Below are 18,187 nucleotides of genomic sequence, written 5' to 3' on the forward strand. Positions count from 1 at the left end.
TAACTCCGCCTTTCAAATCAAATAATCTTTAAAAAGGTGATACACTTGGATAGCAAAGGTTGTCAGAAGTCAACTTTTAACTCAACTGGTCATGATGCAACTCTTGCCAAACAGTGCTGGCAGGGGATCAGCTGCTGCCCACTGTTAGTAGCCAGAGGAGACAGCCCAGCAAGATCAAGGCCCCTGGTTCCGGCCAGCCCTCCAGCAAGGCTGAGCCTAGAACCCAGGGCATGGCCTCCTGCTCCAACTGCATCTGTCTTTCTGACCCCTTCTCCTATCCCAGCACCTCCCACACCCCAGCAGCCCAGTTACAAGTGATGACTTCCTTTTTATTGCTGAAAACCAAAAATCCAGAAGCAAAGATGAAAAAAATGGGGGGGTAGGGGGTTGAGGAAACAGCAGGAAGGGGGCAGGGCCTTGGCTCCGCTTGCCCTCCCCCTCTCATCTTCCAGGCATCCGGATGGGGCCAGGACAGCTGGGGAGAGGAGGGGCCTGCAGGACCAAAGGGACTGTAGGGGCTGTCATGGGCAGTCCTGGAGGGGCGCAGGGACCCCAAGAGCTGCAGGGGAGGGGGGCTGAGTTCCCCTCCTGGGATCCAAAAGCCAGTAGGGTGTGGGGGGGCAGGCCCCCCTGTTTGGCAACTGACAAGAGGCGGCTCTGGGTGGCAGGCTGCTGGTTTATCAACCGTGGGGTCTCCAGGGCCAGGAAAGCCCCCTTGCGGGATGGGCAGACTATGTACACAGCAGGTAGGAGGGCAGACCCTCCCCCCCACCGCCCCAATAAAGGAGGGGAGGGGGCATTCCAGGTCCTGCAGCCTCAGTCCTGGTTCAGATGGAGACCTCGTATTCCCGTGTATCCTGCGGACAAGAGGGAAGGATGAGCTGTTGGAATTGGACAGGTGAGAGGGACAGCAAGCAGCAGCAGTGGAAGGCGCTGTCCACGGGGAGAAAGGAGCCTAGGTTTGCAATGTGACCTTGATCCCTGGGATTTGGGGGGAGGGTCACATGATAGGACTGAATGTAGCCAATGATGAGTTTAATCCTGCAGTGTCAAGAGAATGACTTCAACACTGAAGCGCCTATATTGTCTCCATAGACTGCAAGATCTGATAAGTTTGGTCTAAGTTCCCATTGTGGCTAGAACCACATCCTGTTCACGGTCCCTCCGCCATCACCCCTACTCCAGATCTCTCATTCGCCATAATCCTCACCACTCCATTTTGTAGTTCATGTGGCTGCCTCTGTTAGCAGCCAAGTTTGAAATTCCCATGACAGTGGTGATTACAGGGACCTTGAGAGAAGCTGAGGGGGAGCCAGGGGGAAGGGGTGGGGTGCTGGAGCGTAGGGGCCAGGGGGTACTCACCCCGGCTTCATACAGCGGGTTGCTGAAGTCTGACTCCACGGTAATGGGGCTGTAGGAATGGGAACCCGAGAAGCCGAAGAGGGATTTTCCCTGCAACCTGAGAGAGGGAGGAGCAAGAGGGGCACATTAGCAGGTGAGCTCGAGCTGTCCCCGACCGACCGAGGCAGGCAGGTGAGCCAGGTGCCTGGCCAGCAGATGCTCACATGAAACACTTACTTGGTGTAGTAGACATAAACACCACTGCCGAGGACAATGACCAGGCCGAGGGGCAGCAGGATGGCCAGGGCGAGGTTCCCTCCCTCCAGCTGCCGGGAAGGGTCTGTCGTCTGGGTCACTGTGGGAGGACAAGAGGCCCCCATGAGCTGAGGCGGCAGTGTTGACATGGGCGCTGACCTGGGCTTCTCCCAGTTCCTCTTGCCCTGGGCCCTTGGAGCCTGGCCTGCTGCCCCATCTCTGCCTTGTCCTCCCAACCTGGCCAGGCCTGGGTCTCCAGCTGTGGCCCTCACTGACCTTCCAGTTTGCGGTTGTCCAGGAGCTCCTCATAGGTCACTGTGGGGAGAGGAGGGGGAGGGGGACGGGGTCTGAGCCAGGGAGGGAAGGAGACTGGCTGGAGGGCCGGAGCCCAGTGGGGCTAGGCTGGGCAGCCTGCTGCTCTTTTTCTCTGCCTTCCACTTCACCTGGACATTAACTTGGCCATGGTGTCAGGGGGAGAGGAGTGCTCGAGGTCGGGGTCCTGGCTGAGCTGAACCCACTAGGTCTCCAGAATTCATCAGAGACAGGGACACTGAGGCCTGTCCTCAGGGAGGGCAGGGGACTTTTGCAGACTAAGGCCCTCACTGCTCTAATCTTTGCCCTCACAATTCCCCCAGGCCTGTGCACCTGCCCAGGAGGCGGGAGAGTGCGCGTGTCAACCCTGGAGGCCTGGGAGATGCTCACTACCTGACTGTCCCCCACCTGTCACACCCCCCTTTTGTGCATTCCCTCCTCCTACCCACACACCTTTGCAGAGTGGGGGCTGGCTGGTCCACTGGGAGGGGTGGCCGGGCACGCAAGTGATGGTGACTTCACCGATGAGCTCAAAGCCCTCGTAGCAGAAAAAGCGAAGGGACTCGCCAGCCTGGTAGTGGTGTTTGTACAGTGTCTGGTAGCCATTCTCAGGGACCCCGGGGTTCAGGCACGGCTCATATTTCACTGCAGGGAGGGTGCCAGTCACACACCTGCTGCCAACCCCACCCCCACAGAAGCAGCATGTGGCAGTGAGGGTGGTCCCCAGACTCACAGGCGCACTTGGGGACACGGTCGCTCCACTTGGGGGTGCCTGTGTCCCGACTGTAGCAGGTGAGCACAGCCGCCCCCTCCAGACTGTAACCTGGTAGACAGCGGTACTGCACATGGGAGCCCACGGGAAAGCCGGCATCCGAGGTAGTCCGGTGGCCGTTGGTGATCTCGCCTGGGTCGGCACACGTCATGACTGGGGGGACGGGGCAGGAGAGCAAAGTCAGTGGGGGGGACGCGTGCCTTGGGTGGGACCTCAGTGTCAGCAGAGACCTCAGGCCGCCACCTCAGAACAGCTCCTTTGCCTGTGACTCCACAGGAGGAGACAGTGGATTAGGAACCTAAAACTACTTTATGTCCTATCTCAAGCTTCTTTGGGAAGAGAGCGAAATGGGGGTGACCCCTGGTACGGTGCCAGCTGGATCCCAGCACTGCCCCCCAGCACTGCTCTTGTTCACCACACCTAGCCACTTCATTCTCACCGCCTGTCTGGACCTACGCATGTTTCAGTTGAGGAAAACCCCACCGTGGATGCCGGCATCGCAGCCACTGCTCAGAGAGGTTGTGCCAGGTACTCCACTAGGCGTTCATTACACAAGGCCAATGTCACTGGCATCTCCCTTGGGCCCAGGGCTCGGGGCCGTCAGAGGACCAGACATGCCATTCAGCCAGGGCCTGACAGAGCTAGAACCTGCTCTTTGCTCGGGGCCAGCGGACACTTGGGTCTTGACTCAGCCCCTGGCTCAGTTTGTGGCCATGGCAGGTGCCTTTCCAAGCCCCAACTAGCCAGGCCCAGCAAACTCCATGTTCCCAGGGCCTGTGACAACTGGGTCAACTGGGGAATTTTCCTGGGCCCACCCCAAATCTTACATCCTGAAGCTTCTCACCATGGGTCCTGCCATTGCCACTGGGCCCAGGGGCCTTGGGCTCGCATCCTCATGGCAAGCTCCCTGCCCCTTTCTGCTCCTCTAAAAAGGCCAATGCTCCCCACTCCTGTATATGACACCTGCTCTGTGCCAGCTTCTGCCCCCCCAACTCCTGGCACTTCTGCCAGTTCCCACTTACTCTTTATGGCACCAGGCACAGTGCAAAAAGCTTAGCTCTTCTCAATGCCTTATTTCCCACAGCACCCACGAGGGGGTCTGGACCCAGAGATGCTAAGTACCTGGTCTAGGGTTCCCCAGAGGTCCCCACCCAGCAATGGCCCTAGCTGTTTGTCTCTGTCCTTCTCCAGGGTGGTGAGTGGGAGCCCTAAATCTTCTTGACACCCCTAACCCAGCATAGGGTATCAAAGACTGCATTAACACGAACTAAGCTCCCCACAAGCCTAGGGGTTAGTCAGGCGCCACCCCACCACGCCAAGATGCGAACTGGGGGGTTTCAGTGGGAACCGAGACTGGATACAAGCGGGGCCAGAAAGGGGAGGGGCCATGAGATGGTGGGGGCAAGGGAGGGACGCCCAGAGGAAAAAGGGATGAAAGTCAAACAGTGTAAGAGCAAGAGATACAGCCAGGAGGAGATGAAAACGGACCTCAGGAAAGACAGTTTTGGGGCGCTGCGCAAGGGAGTGGTACACGATGGAGGCAAGATCCAGGCAGGATGCAGCATGCAGGAAAGGGTGTGGGCGGGGCCGTGACGAGGGCGTGGCCTGGAAGGGGTGTGGCCACAAGGGGCGGGGCTGGAAGGGCGGGGCCGCGAGGGGGGCTGGGCGGGGCACGGGGAGCAGGGTTGTGAACTGGGTGTGATGGGGCTGGGGATGATGGAGCTGGGTGTGATGGGACCCTACGGGATGGGGTGGGGCTTTCTCACTCTTCTGGCAGGCAGGTGGTGCGGCGCTCCAGGACAGGTCCCACTGGCAGGTGAGAATGTCAGAGCCCAGTAGCTCGTAGCCAGGCTCGCACTGGTAAGTGAGCACCGTGCCCCGGATCAGGTCCCCGTGTGACGCCGTCCTCCAGCCCCACTCCGGAGGTGGCAGCTCGGGGCATGTGTCGTTCCTGGGGACCTCTGCAGCGGTAAGAAGGCAGGTTCAGAGGCTGCCCTGAAGCGTCCTTCCCGCTTCGGGGGGGGCTTCGCCCGGCGCGCCCTCCTGTCGTCTCTGGCCTTTGTCCTTCTGCCTTTCTCCCAGGCCCTATCCCTTGGTACCTTTGAAGTGCAGCACGAAGCCTTGACCCAGGCCTGGATTTGGGGGTCCTGGCGGTGCCTGGAACTGTAGTGTCAGGTCCGGCCCAGAAGAGAGGAGACGGCGGCGCGGCTGAGGGCCCCGCAGCTGAGCCAGCACGCGGGCGCTGGGACCGTCTCCATCGAACAGGGTCAACATATCCCCTTCACGGACGTTCAAGCTGTGGGGAGCGCGGGCACTAGGGTGCGGCACGTTCCCAATCCTGTTCATCAGTAATCCCTCCCACGCTCCAGCCCCACCCCATAACCCCTCTCTAAGCCCACCTGCCCTGTGGCTCTGCCTGTCCCCCCAATGCGCTTATCACTAGCTCCGCCTAACCTCAAATCCTTCCTGGATCACCACAGGATCACAGGATCCCTAGCCCAGCCCAACGCCCAGCTCTCACCAACAATCATAGGCCCAAGCACCTGTTTTGCGGCCACGCCCACTTCTGGTCCTGTCTATTTCCCTCCTACCTAAGCAACCCTGCATTCCATGGGTGCTGGTGTTGGAACAGTTTTGCCCTTAGCTCCAGGAAATTGCTGGGGTCAGGGTCTGCCTCAGATAGCAAGGTAAAACCCCCTTGTTCTTAGTTTAGTACCGCCTACACCTGCCCATCCCCATGAGGCTGTAAATGGCTGCATTTACTTGTCCAGTGTTGCCCAGTAACAGATGCCTGGTAGCTAGGTCTGCCACCCTATCCTGCACCCTCGGTCGCCTCTACATGTACGACAGTCTGTGTGGACACACAGGAGCCAGTCATGCCCGCACCAAGCCCGCACCCACCACACCCATACGTACATCTCCACTTGGAGCAAGATGCGTTTCTCTTCCTGCACATGCAGGCCCCACACGCAGTCCTGGCCAGGGCTGTAACTCTGTGGCCAATCCGGAGAGAGTACCACACCAGCAGCCTCCGACAGCTCTCCTCCGCACATGGCTAGGACACAAGAGGTCACAAGTTCAGGACCCATGAGGGCACACAGTCTCCTGTTTCTCCGCAGTCCTCAGTGTGTGCACCTGCTTCCTGGGCCCTAAGATGCGCATGCTTCTTGCCACATGAGATCTTCCTACGTCCAATCCCCAGCCCTGCCCACTCTCCAGCTCACCTACCCCATCTTATCCCAGACTTAGCCCAATCCTGGCTCTGGATCCCAAAGACGTCTGGGTTTATGACCCCTAAATTCAGCTAAGGAAGCCATCCCTGAGGGGACGGTGCTTCCCAGCCTGGGTTCTTCAGGTCTGGCTTTGAGGGTCTCTTTCCTGAAGACCCTCAGGGTCCTATAGGTTCCCAGCTTGCCACCCCAACGCCAAACTGCAGACAACTCACCCTTGCAGGCCGGCTCTGTGTCGTTCCAGTGTGGCTCCGTGGGGTCCACACACTCAATGGCATTGGGAGGACCTGGGGGATCCAGGGCATAGCCTGGGAGGCAGGTGAAGGTGGCCAGTGCCCCTGGGCGGTACTCAGGATCTGTGGTCGTGACGTTGCCATGGGCCAGGAAGGGGGCAAAACAACGGTCCTCTTCAAAGGCTGTGGAAGGGTCCAGTTAGTATAGGCCTCAGCGGGCTCAAGGTAGGTGCCAGGGTGCCACAGCATGGCTCCTTAAAGTCAAAGTGCTCTGGGGCTTGGCTTACATGTTCCAGCCCATCCAAAACACTCATCTTCCTCATTTGCACCTTTGCCGTTACCTTCCTTGACCCCTTTGGAAGTAAACATGGATGGGCAAGTTCACAGCCAAAAAAAAAAAAAAAGCCACTTCTCCAAGGTCACCCAGCAGGCCACAAGGCTACACCAGATGGCTTGATGTTTCTCAGCCACAAATACTTGGCTGTGGCAATTGCAAAGAGGGGGTGGGGGAGGCAGGCGGAGGGAGGGCAGGGACGACTGTGAAGAACTGGCTTGTGTAGGTGTGTTCTCGCCTCAAAATACAATGAGCATCCGTGCTGTTGCTAGAAGGCAACGCTGAGCTCACGCCAAACGGGGACTGGGCTTGCGCTTCAGCCCGAGCCAGCGAAGCGAGCACACGTAGGTAGTCGATTTACAGCAAAAGCACCTGCCAGGGAGGATACGGCCAAGAAGGAACCGGAAGTTCCAAGAGTAGGCTGGCCTCCAGGGCTGTGGGGCCAGGCCTCATGACCAGGCACTGTCCCCAAAGATCAGTGCTCCAGCGTGTCCACACCCTCACGGTCTATCGGGCAATTTTGGTGGAAACTGCTGCCCCACTTCCCTGCTACTTAACCCAAGCAGGTGTTGGGTGTAAACCCCACCTATCCATCAGGGCACAGTGCCAATTCCGTGGCTCCCATGAATCATTCCAGGAATTAGCTTCTCGCATCTCAGAGCATCTTTCTCTCTCACTGTCCATACAAACCAGTCAGAGTGAAGTTCTGTTTCTGGAACACACGTGGCGTTCTGCTGCCTGCACACTGGGATACTCTCTGTTTGTCTCTTTGAAACTACTCTCTTCCCTTTAATGTCAAGTTCAGATGTCTCTTCCCCCATGGTCATCCTTCTATCCAGCCTCCACCTCCCCTCTTGTTTTCATTTCAGAAAGCATACCTTCCCGACTCCCAGTTCCCCAGCTTGAGCCGGTGCCAATGGTGCCAACGGGGCACACGGCACAGGCCTGCCCTCCCTTTCTCCCCCTCCCCCTGCCCGCCAAGCTATAGTGATCGGCTCAGACAGAGGCACAGAACTTAAAACCAGGTCAAGGAGAACCTCTCCTGGTACCTGTGTGGAAGTACTCAGGGGAGGGGGCACTTTCCTCACTTTCCTCCCCATGCCGAGCTGGCTAAGTCAGTGGGAAGTCTGTGGCCAGGGCTGTTCCATGGGGAGCACCTGCTTCAGGTTGGAGCCAACATAGTGCAAAGGATCGAGCTGCAGGGGCCTGTAGCATCTTGCTGTGTACCTGCTAGCCAGGCAGGAAGCTACAACAGCAAGGGCCCCTTAGGGAGGGAGGAGACGGGCCTTTAAGACGGTGCAGGCACAGGGACGCAAACTTAGGTGATAAGGGTATGTGTGCGGTGGTGGGGGGCGGTTCATGTGTTGGGCACCTTCAAAGCGGAGGCTGAGCAGCAGGGGATTGGCAGGGGTCTCTGAGAGCAGCTCCACATAGAGGGACTGGGCGTCGCTGAGGAGGCCGCGCTCCGGGACGTCATCCATGTCGGAGTCGTAGATCACCGGTGACAGGGGGCTCCCACCAGAGCGCACCATGAGCCTGCGGGAGACGGGAGACTGACCAGGGGCTCGGTCCCCAACCAGAGGGGGCCGCACTTCCTGCCTGCTCTCCTTAACTGTTTTTTAAGAAGATTTATTCAATTTTATTGGAAAGTCAGATACACAGAGAGGAGGAGAAACAGAGGAAGATTCTCTGTCCACTAATTCACTCCCTAAATGGCCACAACAGCCGGAGTTGAGCCGATCCAAAGCCAGGAGCTTTTTCTGGGTTTCCCATGAGAGTGCAGAGTCCAAGGCTTTGGGGCTGTCCTCCCCTGCTTTCCCAAGCCACAACCAGGCAGCTGGATGGGAAGTAGAACAGCCAGGATACAAACCGGCACCCATATGGGATCCTGGCACATGCAAGGCGTGGACTTTAACTGCTAGGCTACTACTGGGCCCAAATTATTATTTTTTTTTAAAGATTTGTTTATTTTACTTTTATTTGAAAGGCAAATTTATAGAGAGAGATCCTCCATCTGCCCCCGCACTCCACAATTAGCCACAATGGTAAAAGCTGGGCTAATCCAAAGCTGGGAGCCAGGAGTTTGTTCTGAGTCTCTCATATGGGCCTCAGGACCCTCTGCTGCTTTCCCAGGCACATTAGCAGGGAACTAGATTAAAAGTGGAGCACTTGGGACTCAAACCAGCGCCCACATGGAATGCCAGCACTGCAGGAGGAGGTTTAACTATGCCATGGTGTCAGCCCCCCTCCTATCTCACTTTTATAGCTCTCATTATCAAAGATTCACTAAAAACCCCATATACTTTGAAGCTGATATAACTTAGATGTCGCTTCATTTGCATTTGAGTCAAATATTGTCATTCAGAAAGAAGGTGCAGCCTGTCCAAGATGCGCAGCACAGCTGGGGTGCCACGACAATGATGACGGGAGTGGACGTCATGGGCAGAAGGCTAAGCCACTGCCCAAGACACCTGCATCCCATACTGAGGTGCTCATTTGAATCCCAACTGCTCTGCTTCAAAGCCAGCTTCTTGCTAATGTGCCTGGGGAGGAGGACAATCATGATTAAAGTACCAGGGCTCCTGTGACTAGAGAGACCTGGGTGGAGCTCCTGGCTCCTGGCTTTGGCCTAGCCCAGACCTGTTGGGCTGTTGTGTGGGGAGTGAAAGAGGAGATGGAAGCCCTCTCTCTTTTCCTCCCTATGTGTGTGCATGTGTGTCACTCTGCCTTTCAAGTAAATAAGTAGGAAAGTAAATAAATATAGAAATACATTTTTTTCCTAAAGGAGGATAGCGATGCAGCCCCGGCCCCGAGCCTCACCGGTCATTGTCCTCATCCAGTGAGACCCTCTCGAAGTGCAGGTGCAGCCGGCGCCCCTCGGCTGCTTCGATAACCCAGCGGCAGGTGAGGTTGGGGCCGGCCGCTCCCCCGGGCTCGGGTGACACGATGCGGCCCAGGGTGGCATTGTGGATAGTGCCTCCACAGGACGCTGTGGGTACAGGAGGGGCGGGTCAGGGCCAGCCTGGGGGTGGCCTGTCCTTCTCCTGGGTGGGAGGGCACAGGCAAAGGGATCAGATATATAGACCCTCAGTGTGGTGAGCTCTGGGACAGAGGATGGTCCTGGTGAGAAACCCCTATAGAATGGGCTTTTCCCAAAGGATGGGGACCCCACCCAGGGCAGGTCCCTCCCAACACGGGTGCACAGGACAGAGAGGAGACTCACCTACGCAGCTGGGGGGTCCCCCACTCCAGGCTGGCCGCGTGCCGTTGAGACAGATGAGAGTCTCCTCGCCCTGCAACTGGTAGCCTGAGTCGCAATGGAAGGTGGCAGTGCCCCCGGGATGCAGGTCAGTGACGCTCACGTCCCCGTGCGCCGGCCGCAGAGGGAAGCCACAGCTCAGCAGGTAGGCTGCGCCATGCAACACACATGGGATGTCACCTCGCCACCTCCCTCCACCAAGCTCAGCAGCCTCACACCAGGCCCCCAGGACGTCCTCTTCCCAAACCCTGCAGTGTGAATTGGCTCTCAGAAGTCCACGGCTCACACTAAGAGCTCCTTGCCCCGACACCTTGTTCTGTGAGGAGGTCATTTCACGATGGTGAAACGGTACCCCTAAGCTTGGCAATCCTCCTACTCCGCACCTCCCCACGTCATGAGGGAGTTGAAGCTCCAAGAAGCTATTCTGGCTTCAGATGAATCAGCTGACTACTCGGAACTCTGGTCATCTCTAACAAGAACAGACAGTGTCCACAGAACAAATTCTGCTTCCCAAGTGAATTTGTTCTGTGGGTGTGATATAGGCAAAGGCTGAGCGACCTATTCCCCAGAGGCAGACACTGAGCTCCAAGTTATGAAGTGCCGTGTAGTAGTTGCTCCCCTTCACACTCACACATACACACACTCACTCACTCACATTCACACACGCACAATACGCTCACACATGTGTATGAGCACTTAAACACACACAACCCCCCCACACACACACGAGGCTTTTCCACACAAGCATCTTGGGGTGGCATACCCTCCACATGCCATCCAGATGAACTATAAGACCCTTTCTTTTAGGGATGTTGACTCTCAGTAAAGGCTGGGATAATTAGCACCAGCCCCCGACCCAGTGAACCTGCCATTCCCCAGTGCAAGGGAAGTGCTTGGCAGAGCTCACTCTCCTTGAACAAGTGGCTTGTTCTCTTTCTTGCCGTGAAATACTTTCCTTTTTCGCACTGGCAGCCAGGAGGCTTAGAAGGAGATTAAGGAGGGGCCCCAGCCTCGCTGGTCCTTTTGACACTAGTAAGAACTAGCTGGTGCTGTTTCTTCTTACTTGGTCTGTGTAATGGTATTGCTTGCACTGCTTCTGAAAGCTTTCTGAAATTCCCACACAAGCATACGGGATAAAAGAACTGCACAGGGCGCAGCACAGTGGCTCAACTGCTTAACCTTCCACACGTAAGTGCCGACATCCCATATGGCACCAGTTGTTATTCCAGCTGCTCCACTTCTCATCCAGCTCCCTATTTGTGCCCTGGGAAAGTAGCAGAGGATAGCCCAAAGCCTTGGGACTCTGTACCCACATGGGAGACCTGGAGGAGGCTCCTGGCTCCTGGCTTTGGATCAACTCAGTTTCGGCCATTGTGGTCATTTGGGGAGTGAACCAGTGGATGGCAGGTTTTTCTCTGTCTCTCATTCTCTACCTGTAAATCTGCCTTAAAAAAAAAAAAAAAGACAGGGGCCTAGAACAGTAGCCTAGCAGCTAAACCTTGCATTGCATGCACTGATCCTATATGGATGCCGGTTAGTGTTTCAATTGCTCACTTTCCATCCAGCTCCCTTCCTGTGGCCTGGGAAAGCAGTTGAGGATGGCCCAAAACCTTGGGACCCTGTACCTGTGTGGGAGACCAGGAAGAAGCTCCTGGCTCTGGATCGTCTCAACTCTTGCCATCGTGGCCACTTGGGGAATGAACCATTGGATGGAGTATCTGTCTGTCTCTCCTTCTTTCTACAAACCTGACTTTCCAATAAAAATAAATAAATATTAAAAAAAAAACAAAAGACAGAAATGAATTGCAAGCTGCTTGTTAATCAACATTGAGCTCTGACCTTGATTCCAACAGAACTCTGTGTCTACGCTTCAGAAGCAGGCTGAACTTGACATCCAGAAGGGCTTCCTGGAGGAAGCACAGTGAAGCTGCATCTTTTAGAAGGGACAGGTTCTGGGCTGCAGAGAGCTTGAGTGACTCCCAGCTTGCTTGGTCCTTGACTCTTTCCAAAATGTAACAAGCATGCCCCTTGGGGGATGGAGAGATGACCAAGACCCTGGCTTTGCCCGCTGAGTCTCTCCAGTCTGCTGAGATGCAAGGATCTCAGAATGACTCGGGCCTCGATGGTGTGGGTCACAGTTAGCCCCTGGGGTCTACAGAAACAGCCACATGTTTCATTCTGAACTTTAAACCCTTGCCCAGCTGGGTCCAGGCCAGCATGACTGGCTGTGGTATTTGGCACCTGAATCATAGCCCTCCGACATGGCACAGCTTGGGAACCCCTCATAACCCACCTCTGTACTTGGCTCATGCCCTCGCCCTGGATTGTGAAGGCCCTCCCTGCACACTTCTTCCTCTTTCAAGGAGCAACTCTACCACCACCTCTTCCAGGAAGCCTCCACCTTTTCTCTGCAACAATGTTACTTCTTGCCTCTGTCCAGTGCTACTATGAGATAAAACTAACTCCAATTTTATTTCTCTCCTAATAACCCAGCCAAGTGGATGTGTTGGGAGGTAGGCAGAGCTGAGCTCCAGACCTGGGAGCCCCAGCTTCTGGGCTCTGTCACTGTGAGCAAGGGCTTTGGCCTCTGCAGCCCCGATGCCTCTGGATGGCAGGAACTCTCCTCCCCACTCAGTGAGCATGGGTTTGAAAGTTACAAGAAACATACAGAGCTCAGAGGATGCACAAGGCTCAAGACCTGCCCCTCCTACTTCACTCAAGAGCCATGGGGAGTCAGGGTGTGTGGGGGTGCATTTGGCTTACAGGTGCTTGAGACTCTGCATAATCTTCAGGGCTGTTATTACAGCTGGGGGTGTGGGGACTGTAACAGGAGGCCATCCAAGAAAGGGCTCTGTACTTGGGGTGACAGGTGGTGGCATTTTGGAGCTCTCAGAGGAGTGAATGAGGCCACCCTGAGCCCAGTCCCCTCTGCCCCCTCCAACCTTGGGAAGTGAGGTGGGGCTTAAGTAGGCCTGGGTCTCCAAGGTGCTGGTAGAGCCACAGAGTGAAGAAGACTAAGGCGGGAACCAAGGCCAGTTTATGCAACAGCCCTGCTTTCCCCACGTTCCAGTTAGCCTACGGAGTCCTATTTTGGATGCCCCAGGGGACTGGTGGCAATGAGGAGTCAAGGGGAGACATCCAATAGCATCTGAAGCCCAATCTAAGGCCCCAGGACGGGGGTGGGGGGTGGTCTCCAAGGTCCGCTCTTGCTCCTAACACTCAGGCGTCCCTGCCAAGGACTTGGCCCTAGCTCACTCCCTGGGCTCTGGGTACACCCCGCTGTGCACCCAGGAGCCCCTGGAGCAGGGGTGGGAGAAGCTGGTGCATCCAAAGGAGGATTTACAGGCTGTGTTCTGAGCAGAACATAGAAAACACCAGCAGGGCTCATGGCGGCCAGTGTCCATCCATGAAGCCAGGCCAGGCCCTGCAGTGACATGACCCCCACACTGGCCTAACACTTCCTGTCATCACAGAACATGGGACAGAGCCAATGCTGTCGCATAACAGGCTAATCCTCTACCTGCCACACATTTGGGCACAAATTGTAGATCTAGTGGCTCCGCTTCCAATCCAGTTCCCTGCCTATGATCTGGGAAGGCAATAGAGGATGACCCGAGGCTTGGGACTCCTGCACTCTTGTGGGAGACCCAGAAGAAACTCCTGACTCCTGGCTTTGCCTGGTCCAGTCCCAGCTATTGCAGCCATTTTGAGAATGAACCAGCAGATGGATGATCCATGCCCCCTCTCCCCTCCAATCACTGTCTCTGTAACTCTGCCTTCCAATTACATAAATAAATAAATAAATAAAATCTTTTTCTTTAAGCACATAGGAAGGGGCCTGGAGAAGATGGCAGTGTCTCGGCTGGGGGCTTCACCTCGTGTCATGTGTGCACAGAGGGAAGGTATCTGTACACAGGTGAGCACAGGTGTACACACACGTGCAAGTCGGCTGCAGGTGCACACTGTGAATGCAGCCATGCACAGGCACAGCCCCAACATCCGAAGAATCCAGGACACAGAGGTGAAGCTAGGATGCTGCAGGTCTCCCTCACACTTGCTGGGGAAGGCACCTGAACCTCTTCCTAAAGCCAACGTGATTGCTCCAGATCCGACTCCTCCAGGCTGCACAGCCCCAGCTTTGGCAGGGCCCACCTGCTCACCCCCTCTACACTCTCACTGTACCAGTACTGACCGAGGCCTCCGCTCTCCCCATGTGCCAGGTGCTGTCTGAAGCCTGTACATGTGTGTGTACTCACCTGACCGTCCTAAGGAGCGCATGACCAAGCACGAGCCTCCCTACTTTTCAGACAAGACCACAAGGCACAGAAAGGTCAAGGCATTGTCCCAGGTCCCTCAGCTAGGACCCTCCTGTCTTCCAGGCCAGCATGTCACAGGCTGTCCTCTCTGGGTCTGGGATGTGCTTCCTCATCTACTTGGACATCTGCCTCCCTCTTCCTCCGCCATCACCTTTTCCAGGCACACGTCCCCATATGCCTAATTACAGTCCCGGATTCTCACCTCCTTGGATGTACCCTTGGCTTGTTCATTCCCTTCCTGGCATGAAGCAGGCACTCAGAACACACTGGTGGAGTTGAATAGGTAAACTGCCACATGGAGGCGTGTGAGGAGGAACCAGGGTCTCCTTGGAGTGGCGGGCTCCCCCCCGTGCCTTGCCTCTGGGAGTTGTCCTTTTGGTACCCAGAATGACCCCTGCCCTTCCTCCAGCAACCCACCCACCCCAACCCCAATGACTCACCCTGATAGTGAATCCTGAAGCCGCCACCCCTGGGTGCTCGCGGGCTCTGGAAGTGCAGCAGCAGCCGGTTCGTGGGGCTCCGAAGCACCTGTCCTTCTCCAAGCATGGAGGAGTTGGCCAGAAGTCGGGGGGCCAGGCCAGGAGACCCCCCTCCAGCCAGCACCAGAAGCTCCTCCTCCTGTGAGAGGTTCAGGGTCTGTACCTAGAAGGGAGTCAGACACATACTCACTGGAGGGTAGGGGGCGGGGAATCCTGACACCCTCTCTTTCCACTTCCAAGGGCAGGGTAGCTCAGAGACCAGCACAGGGTCTCTGTGAGAGCTCAGGGCAGGTGGGAGGCCAGGTGTGTGCTCACTCGTGGACAGGGGTGGGGACAGCAGGGAGCTTCGGTTACCTGGATCTCGATGCCGTAGCCGGGGTAGACGTGGATGCTGTAAGTGCAGTCCAGCAGCCCCAGGCTGCGGCCGGCAGCGCTCCCAGGATCTGGGGACTCCACAAACCCTTCACCCTCCGAGATGTTGTTATTGCACAGAACTGAAGAGACCAAAGTGGCTGCAGAGGCTCTTTCTGCCTTACCATCTTACCCCCCACCCCCACCACCCTCAGGCTTGCTCTCCCTCCTGTAGCCAGGCGCATCAAGGATAACACACCTGGCCAGCCACACTCCCACTCGCCCTTTGAAGTGGTTAAGCAGAAATAGCCACCATGCCTCACTCCCAGTTTCCCCTACAGCCTCTCCAGCTCCAGCTTCACCCCCTCCTCTCCAATGGCCTCACCTGGACTGGTCACTGTGGTAGTGACAGTGGTTGTGGTGATGATGGTGGTCGTGGTCTCCTCTTCACTTCCCTCAGGTCCCAGAGGGGGGACCGGGGAGGCGGGGCCTGGAGGGGGCGGGGCCGTGGTTCCCAGGGGCGGGGTCAGCAGCTCCGGGGCGGTGGGCCCTGCCCCTCCCACCCCCTGAGGGGTGACAGCCGTGGTCAGAGGCCCTGTGGCTGGCTCGGTGGCCCGTGGCAGGTAGGGTGCTGCAGGAGTCTGGCCGGCTGGAGGGGTTGCTAGGGTGGTGTCTGGGTCAGATTCTGCAGCAGGGCAAAAAGGGTTAGGGTACAGAAGCACCAAATGACAGGGCCGGGGTGGGGGAAGTTGAGAGCACAGGGGAACAGGAGGTTCCTTCCTGAACTCTAGGACCCTTCGAAGGTACAGGTCCCCTCACCTTTCCCTTCCCCACTGGAGATCTTCACCTTCCCCCAAGGCCTCCACAGACTAACACCCCTCTTCCCACTCTCAGGAGCCTCCATCAGGATCAGAGTCCCCCCATCCACCTCCCCATCCAGATCTGCTCTCTCTCCTGGTACCCCTTTCTCCCCAGCTCTCTCTCTCAGTAGCCCTTCTCTTCCCTGTCTTGCTCTGTCTGGAATTCTCCATTTCTCTATTTTGCGTCCTTACTGTTCTCTGAGGTCCAATTCCAGCTCTCCCAGCTTTCGTATTTTGTTCTCACTCCCTTTGCTTTTCTTCCGCTATTTCTGACTCTGGTTCCCCACATCCCCTGCTTTCTCTGTGGCTGGCTGGCTTTCTCTGCTTCTGTCCATGCCCACTTCTGACACCTTCCCAACTTTGCCCATCTCCCTTGTGCGCCGCTGGCCTTCCTTGCCCCCCTGCCTGATGGCTCTCCACCCAGAGCCAACGTCTCCTCCGTGCCACTCCCTGCACTGGGTGGAGTGGGGGGCTCACCCGGCAGGAAGCCCATCTCCGGACCTCTCCTCAGCAGGGCCCCATGCAGCAGCTCAGCCAGTGCCTCGGTGGCCACGGTGGGGGTCTCACTTGCAGGCTCTGGCAAGACTTCATCTTCCTGAAGGGGCAAGCCTAAGGGGTGAAGTTGAGTGAGCCCCTCCACTCCCTCCTCCCATCTCTCCCTTTTCCAGAGTTCTTCCTCCTTCCTCCATTTGCTGGGCCTGAGGGATCTTAGAGGGTCCCAGGCTGGGCTGAGAGCCAAGAATGGAGAAGTAAGACGCTAGACACCCCTCACCCCGCCACTGCCTCCCCTGCTGCGGCCGTGTGGGCCTCCGGTAGGCACCATGGAGTATTCACGAGTGCTGGACAGCGCCAACGGGGCGGCTAGGAGCACTGAAACCACCGCCCCTCCAGCTCCACGGTGCTGTGCCCCCAGCCCTAAGGCACTGGGAGGGTCTGGCCGCACCCGAGGCCTTGCTGCCCCGCAAGGAGTGTTGGGCTTTCTCTCTGGGTCTCTGTCTGCAGTGTGGCTGGCACTCTCTCTCATCCCCGCAGTCTCTGCCTCCTCCGGAGTCTGGCTGCGGGACCGAGGCTTGGATCTCTGCTCCCTGCCTCTGTTCCTTTCTCTTTGTCCAGATGTCCAAGAGCAGTGGCGTGTATAGCGCTTGGCGTCTCCTCTCGCACTTCCACCTCGGACCCAGGTGCCCCCCCCCCCGCCTTGCTTCTCCTGCCCACTGCCTCTGTAGACACCCCCTACTTCCCCAGCTCTCCTTCCTGGATTTAACCCTTGAGAGGCTGCTAAAAACCCCCTTTCTGGCCCACTGCTCAAGGTTGGGCATAATGGGGTTCCCAGAAAGCCCAGGCTTGCCCCTTCTCATCAGTGGTGTCCCTCCCCTCCCCCACAAGCTCCAAAGTCCCAGGATGCTTGGAGAAAGGAGGGCAGAGGACCTGCTGGGGGCCTTCTTGTCCTCCCCCTCCCCCGCACCTCCCCCCCACAAACACACACTCATGTCCTTACCCTGAAGCCAGGGACAGCTCAGCAGAATCAGGAACAGCAGCTGGGGAGGTGGCCGGTGATGGGCCCCGGGAGTCCCCATGGCGACTCACCCAGGCTTCTCTCCCAAGTAATCTGGCTGCCACCTTTTCTCTTTCCCTTTAGTACTCTTTTTTTCTTTTTCCTGCTAAGGGTCAGCAAAGGAATACAATTTGCCCCTTGAACTGGAGGGACAGGACTGGGCTGGGGGGGTGGCTGGAGCCCACCCACCCCCTCTTCGCTCAATCTTTTCTGTCCTCTGTGTGGTAGAGGGGGGCGCGGCTCCGGCTGCAGGAGGTGGGGCTGGCAGGGCTGAAGGGGCCGGGTCGCCTGGGTTACCCTCTCATCTGCAGCCTGGGTTCACCCGGTTGGATCCCAAGCTGGGGTATGGGGGTGTAGGGGGATGGGGAGGAGGAAGGCAGCTTGTGGGGGGACCTGGGGTGGGGTTGAGGAGGGTTGGGAGGGTCTCTACTGGGCTCTAGGAGGTTGCAGGGGCGGGGAGGGGGTTGCGAAACCCGGAGAGCAGAGGCTCTGGGCACTGGAGCTGCGGGAGGCAGAGGCTGGGAGAGGTGTCGAGCCCACGTCAGATCCTGGGGACGGGCGGAGGGAGGGGCCTGGGTTTATTTGTGGGGGAGGGCGGAGGAGGAAGTGCAGATGGAGGGAGGTGGGATCTTGTGAGCCAGGACCGTAATCCGCACTCCCGCGGCCCCTAGGGGGTGCAGAGGAAACTCTCCGGTCCCAGCAGTCATTAGACCCATCCCCCACGCCATTCCAGCACATCTGGAATCGAAATCTCCTCTTCCCCGGGTGCAGAGGGGCGGCAGAGCCTGGGCCGCCGCTGTTCCACTTCCCTATCGGCCCTCTTTCCACATCCGGAACCCCTCATGGGATTGCCCCGGGCCTTTCGCAGGAGCTCCGGTGGAACGGAGGGCTTC

The 18,187-nt window shown here is 57.4% G+C and overlaps 1 protein-coding gene across 10 annotated transcripts; it reads right to left on the minus strand.

Annotated features, from left to right (window-relative positions):
* Window positions 1–809: 809 nt before the first annotated feature.
* SEZ6L2 (seizure related 6 homolog like 2) lies at window positions 810–17,377 on the minus strand. Of its 10 annotated transcripts, none has more exons than XM_040973866.1 (18): window positions 17,238–17,316; window positions 16,220–16,351; window positions 15,268–15,567; window positions 14,886–15,025; window positions 14,493–14,694; window positions 9,701–9,886; window positions 9,298–9,466; window positions 7,850–8,013; window positions 6,126–6,326; window positions 5,597–5,735; window positions 4,780–4,976; window positions 4,447–4,641; window positions 2,642–2,833; window positions 2,362–2,553; window positions 1,873–1,911; window positions 1,579–1,696; window positions 1,363–1,459; window positions 810–857 (listed from the first exon to the last, which is right to left on the minus strand). In XM_040973866.1, exons 1-18 carry the CDS (start codon window positions 17,314–17,316, stop codon window positions 828–830), a joined length of 2,772 nt encoding a protein of 923 aa, XP_040829800.1. In that variant the 3' UTR covers window positions 810–827. The 10 variants fall into 10 exon arrangements, with proteins under 10 accessions (XP_040829800.1, XP_040829804.1, XP_040829806.1 ...); XM_040973870.1 differs by having other exon boundaries at window positions 828–857; window positions 15,268–15,390; window positions 16,223–16,351; XM_040973872.1 differs by having other exon boundaries at window positions 828–857; window positions 15,268–15,372.
* Between the last annotated feature and the right edge of the window lie 810 nt (window positions 17,378–18,187).

The sequence above is a fragment of the Ochotona curzoniae genome, unplaced genomic scaffold, assembly GCF_017591425.1.
Source record: "Ochotona curzoniae isolate NIBS_2020 unplaced genomic scaffold, NIBS_Ocur_1.0 contig_2321, whole genome shotgun sequence".
Taxonomy (NCBI): Eukaryota; Metazoa; Chordata; class Mammalia; order Lagomorpha; family Ochotonidae; genus Ochotona; species Ochotona curzoniae.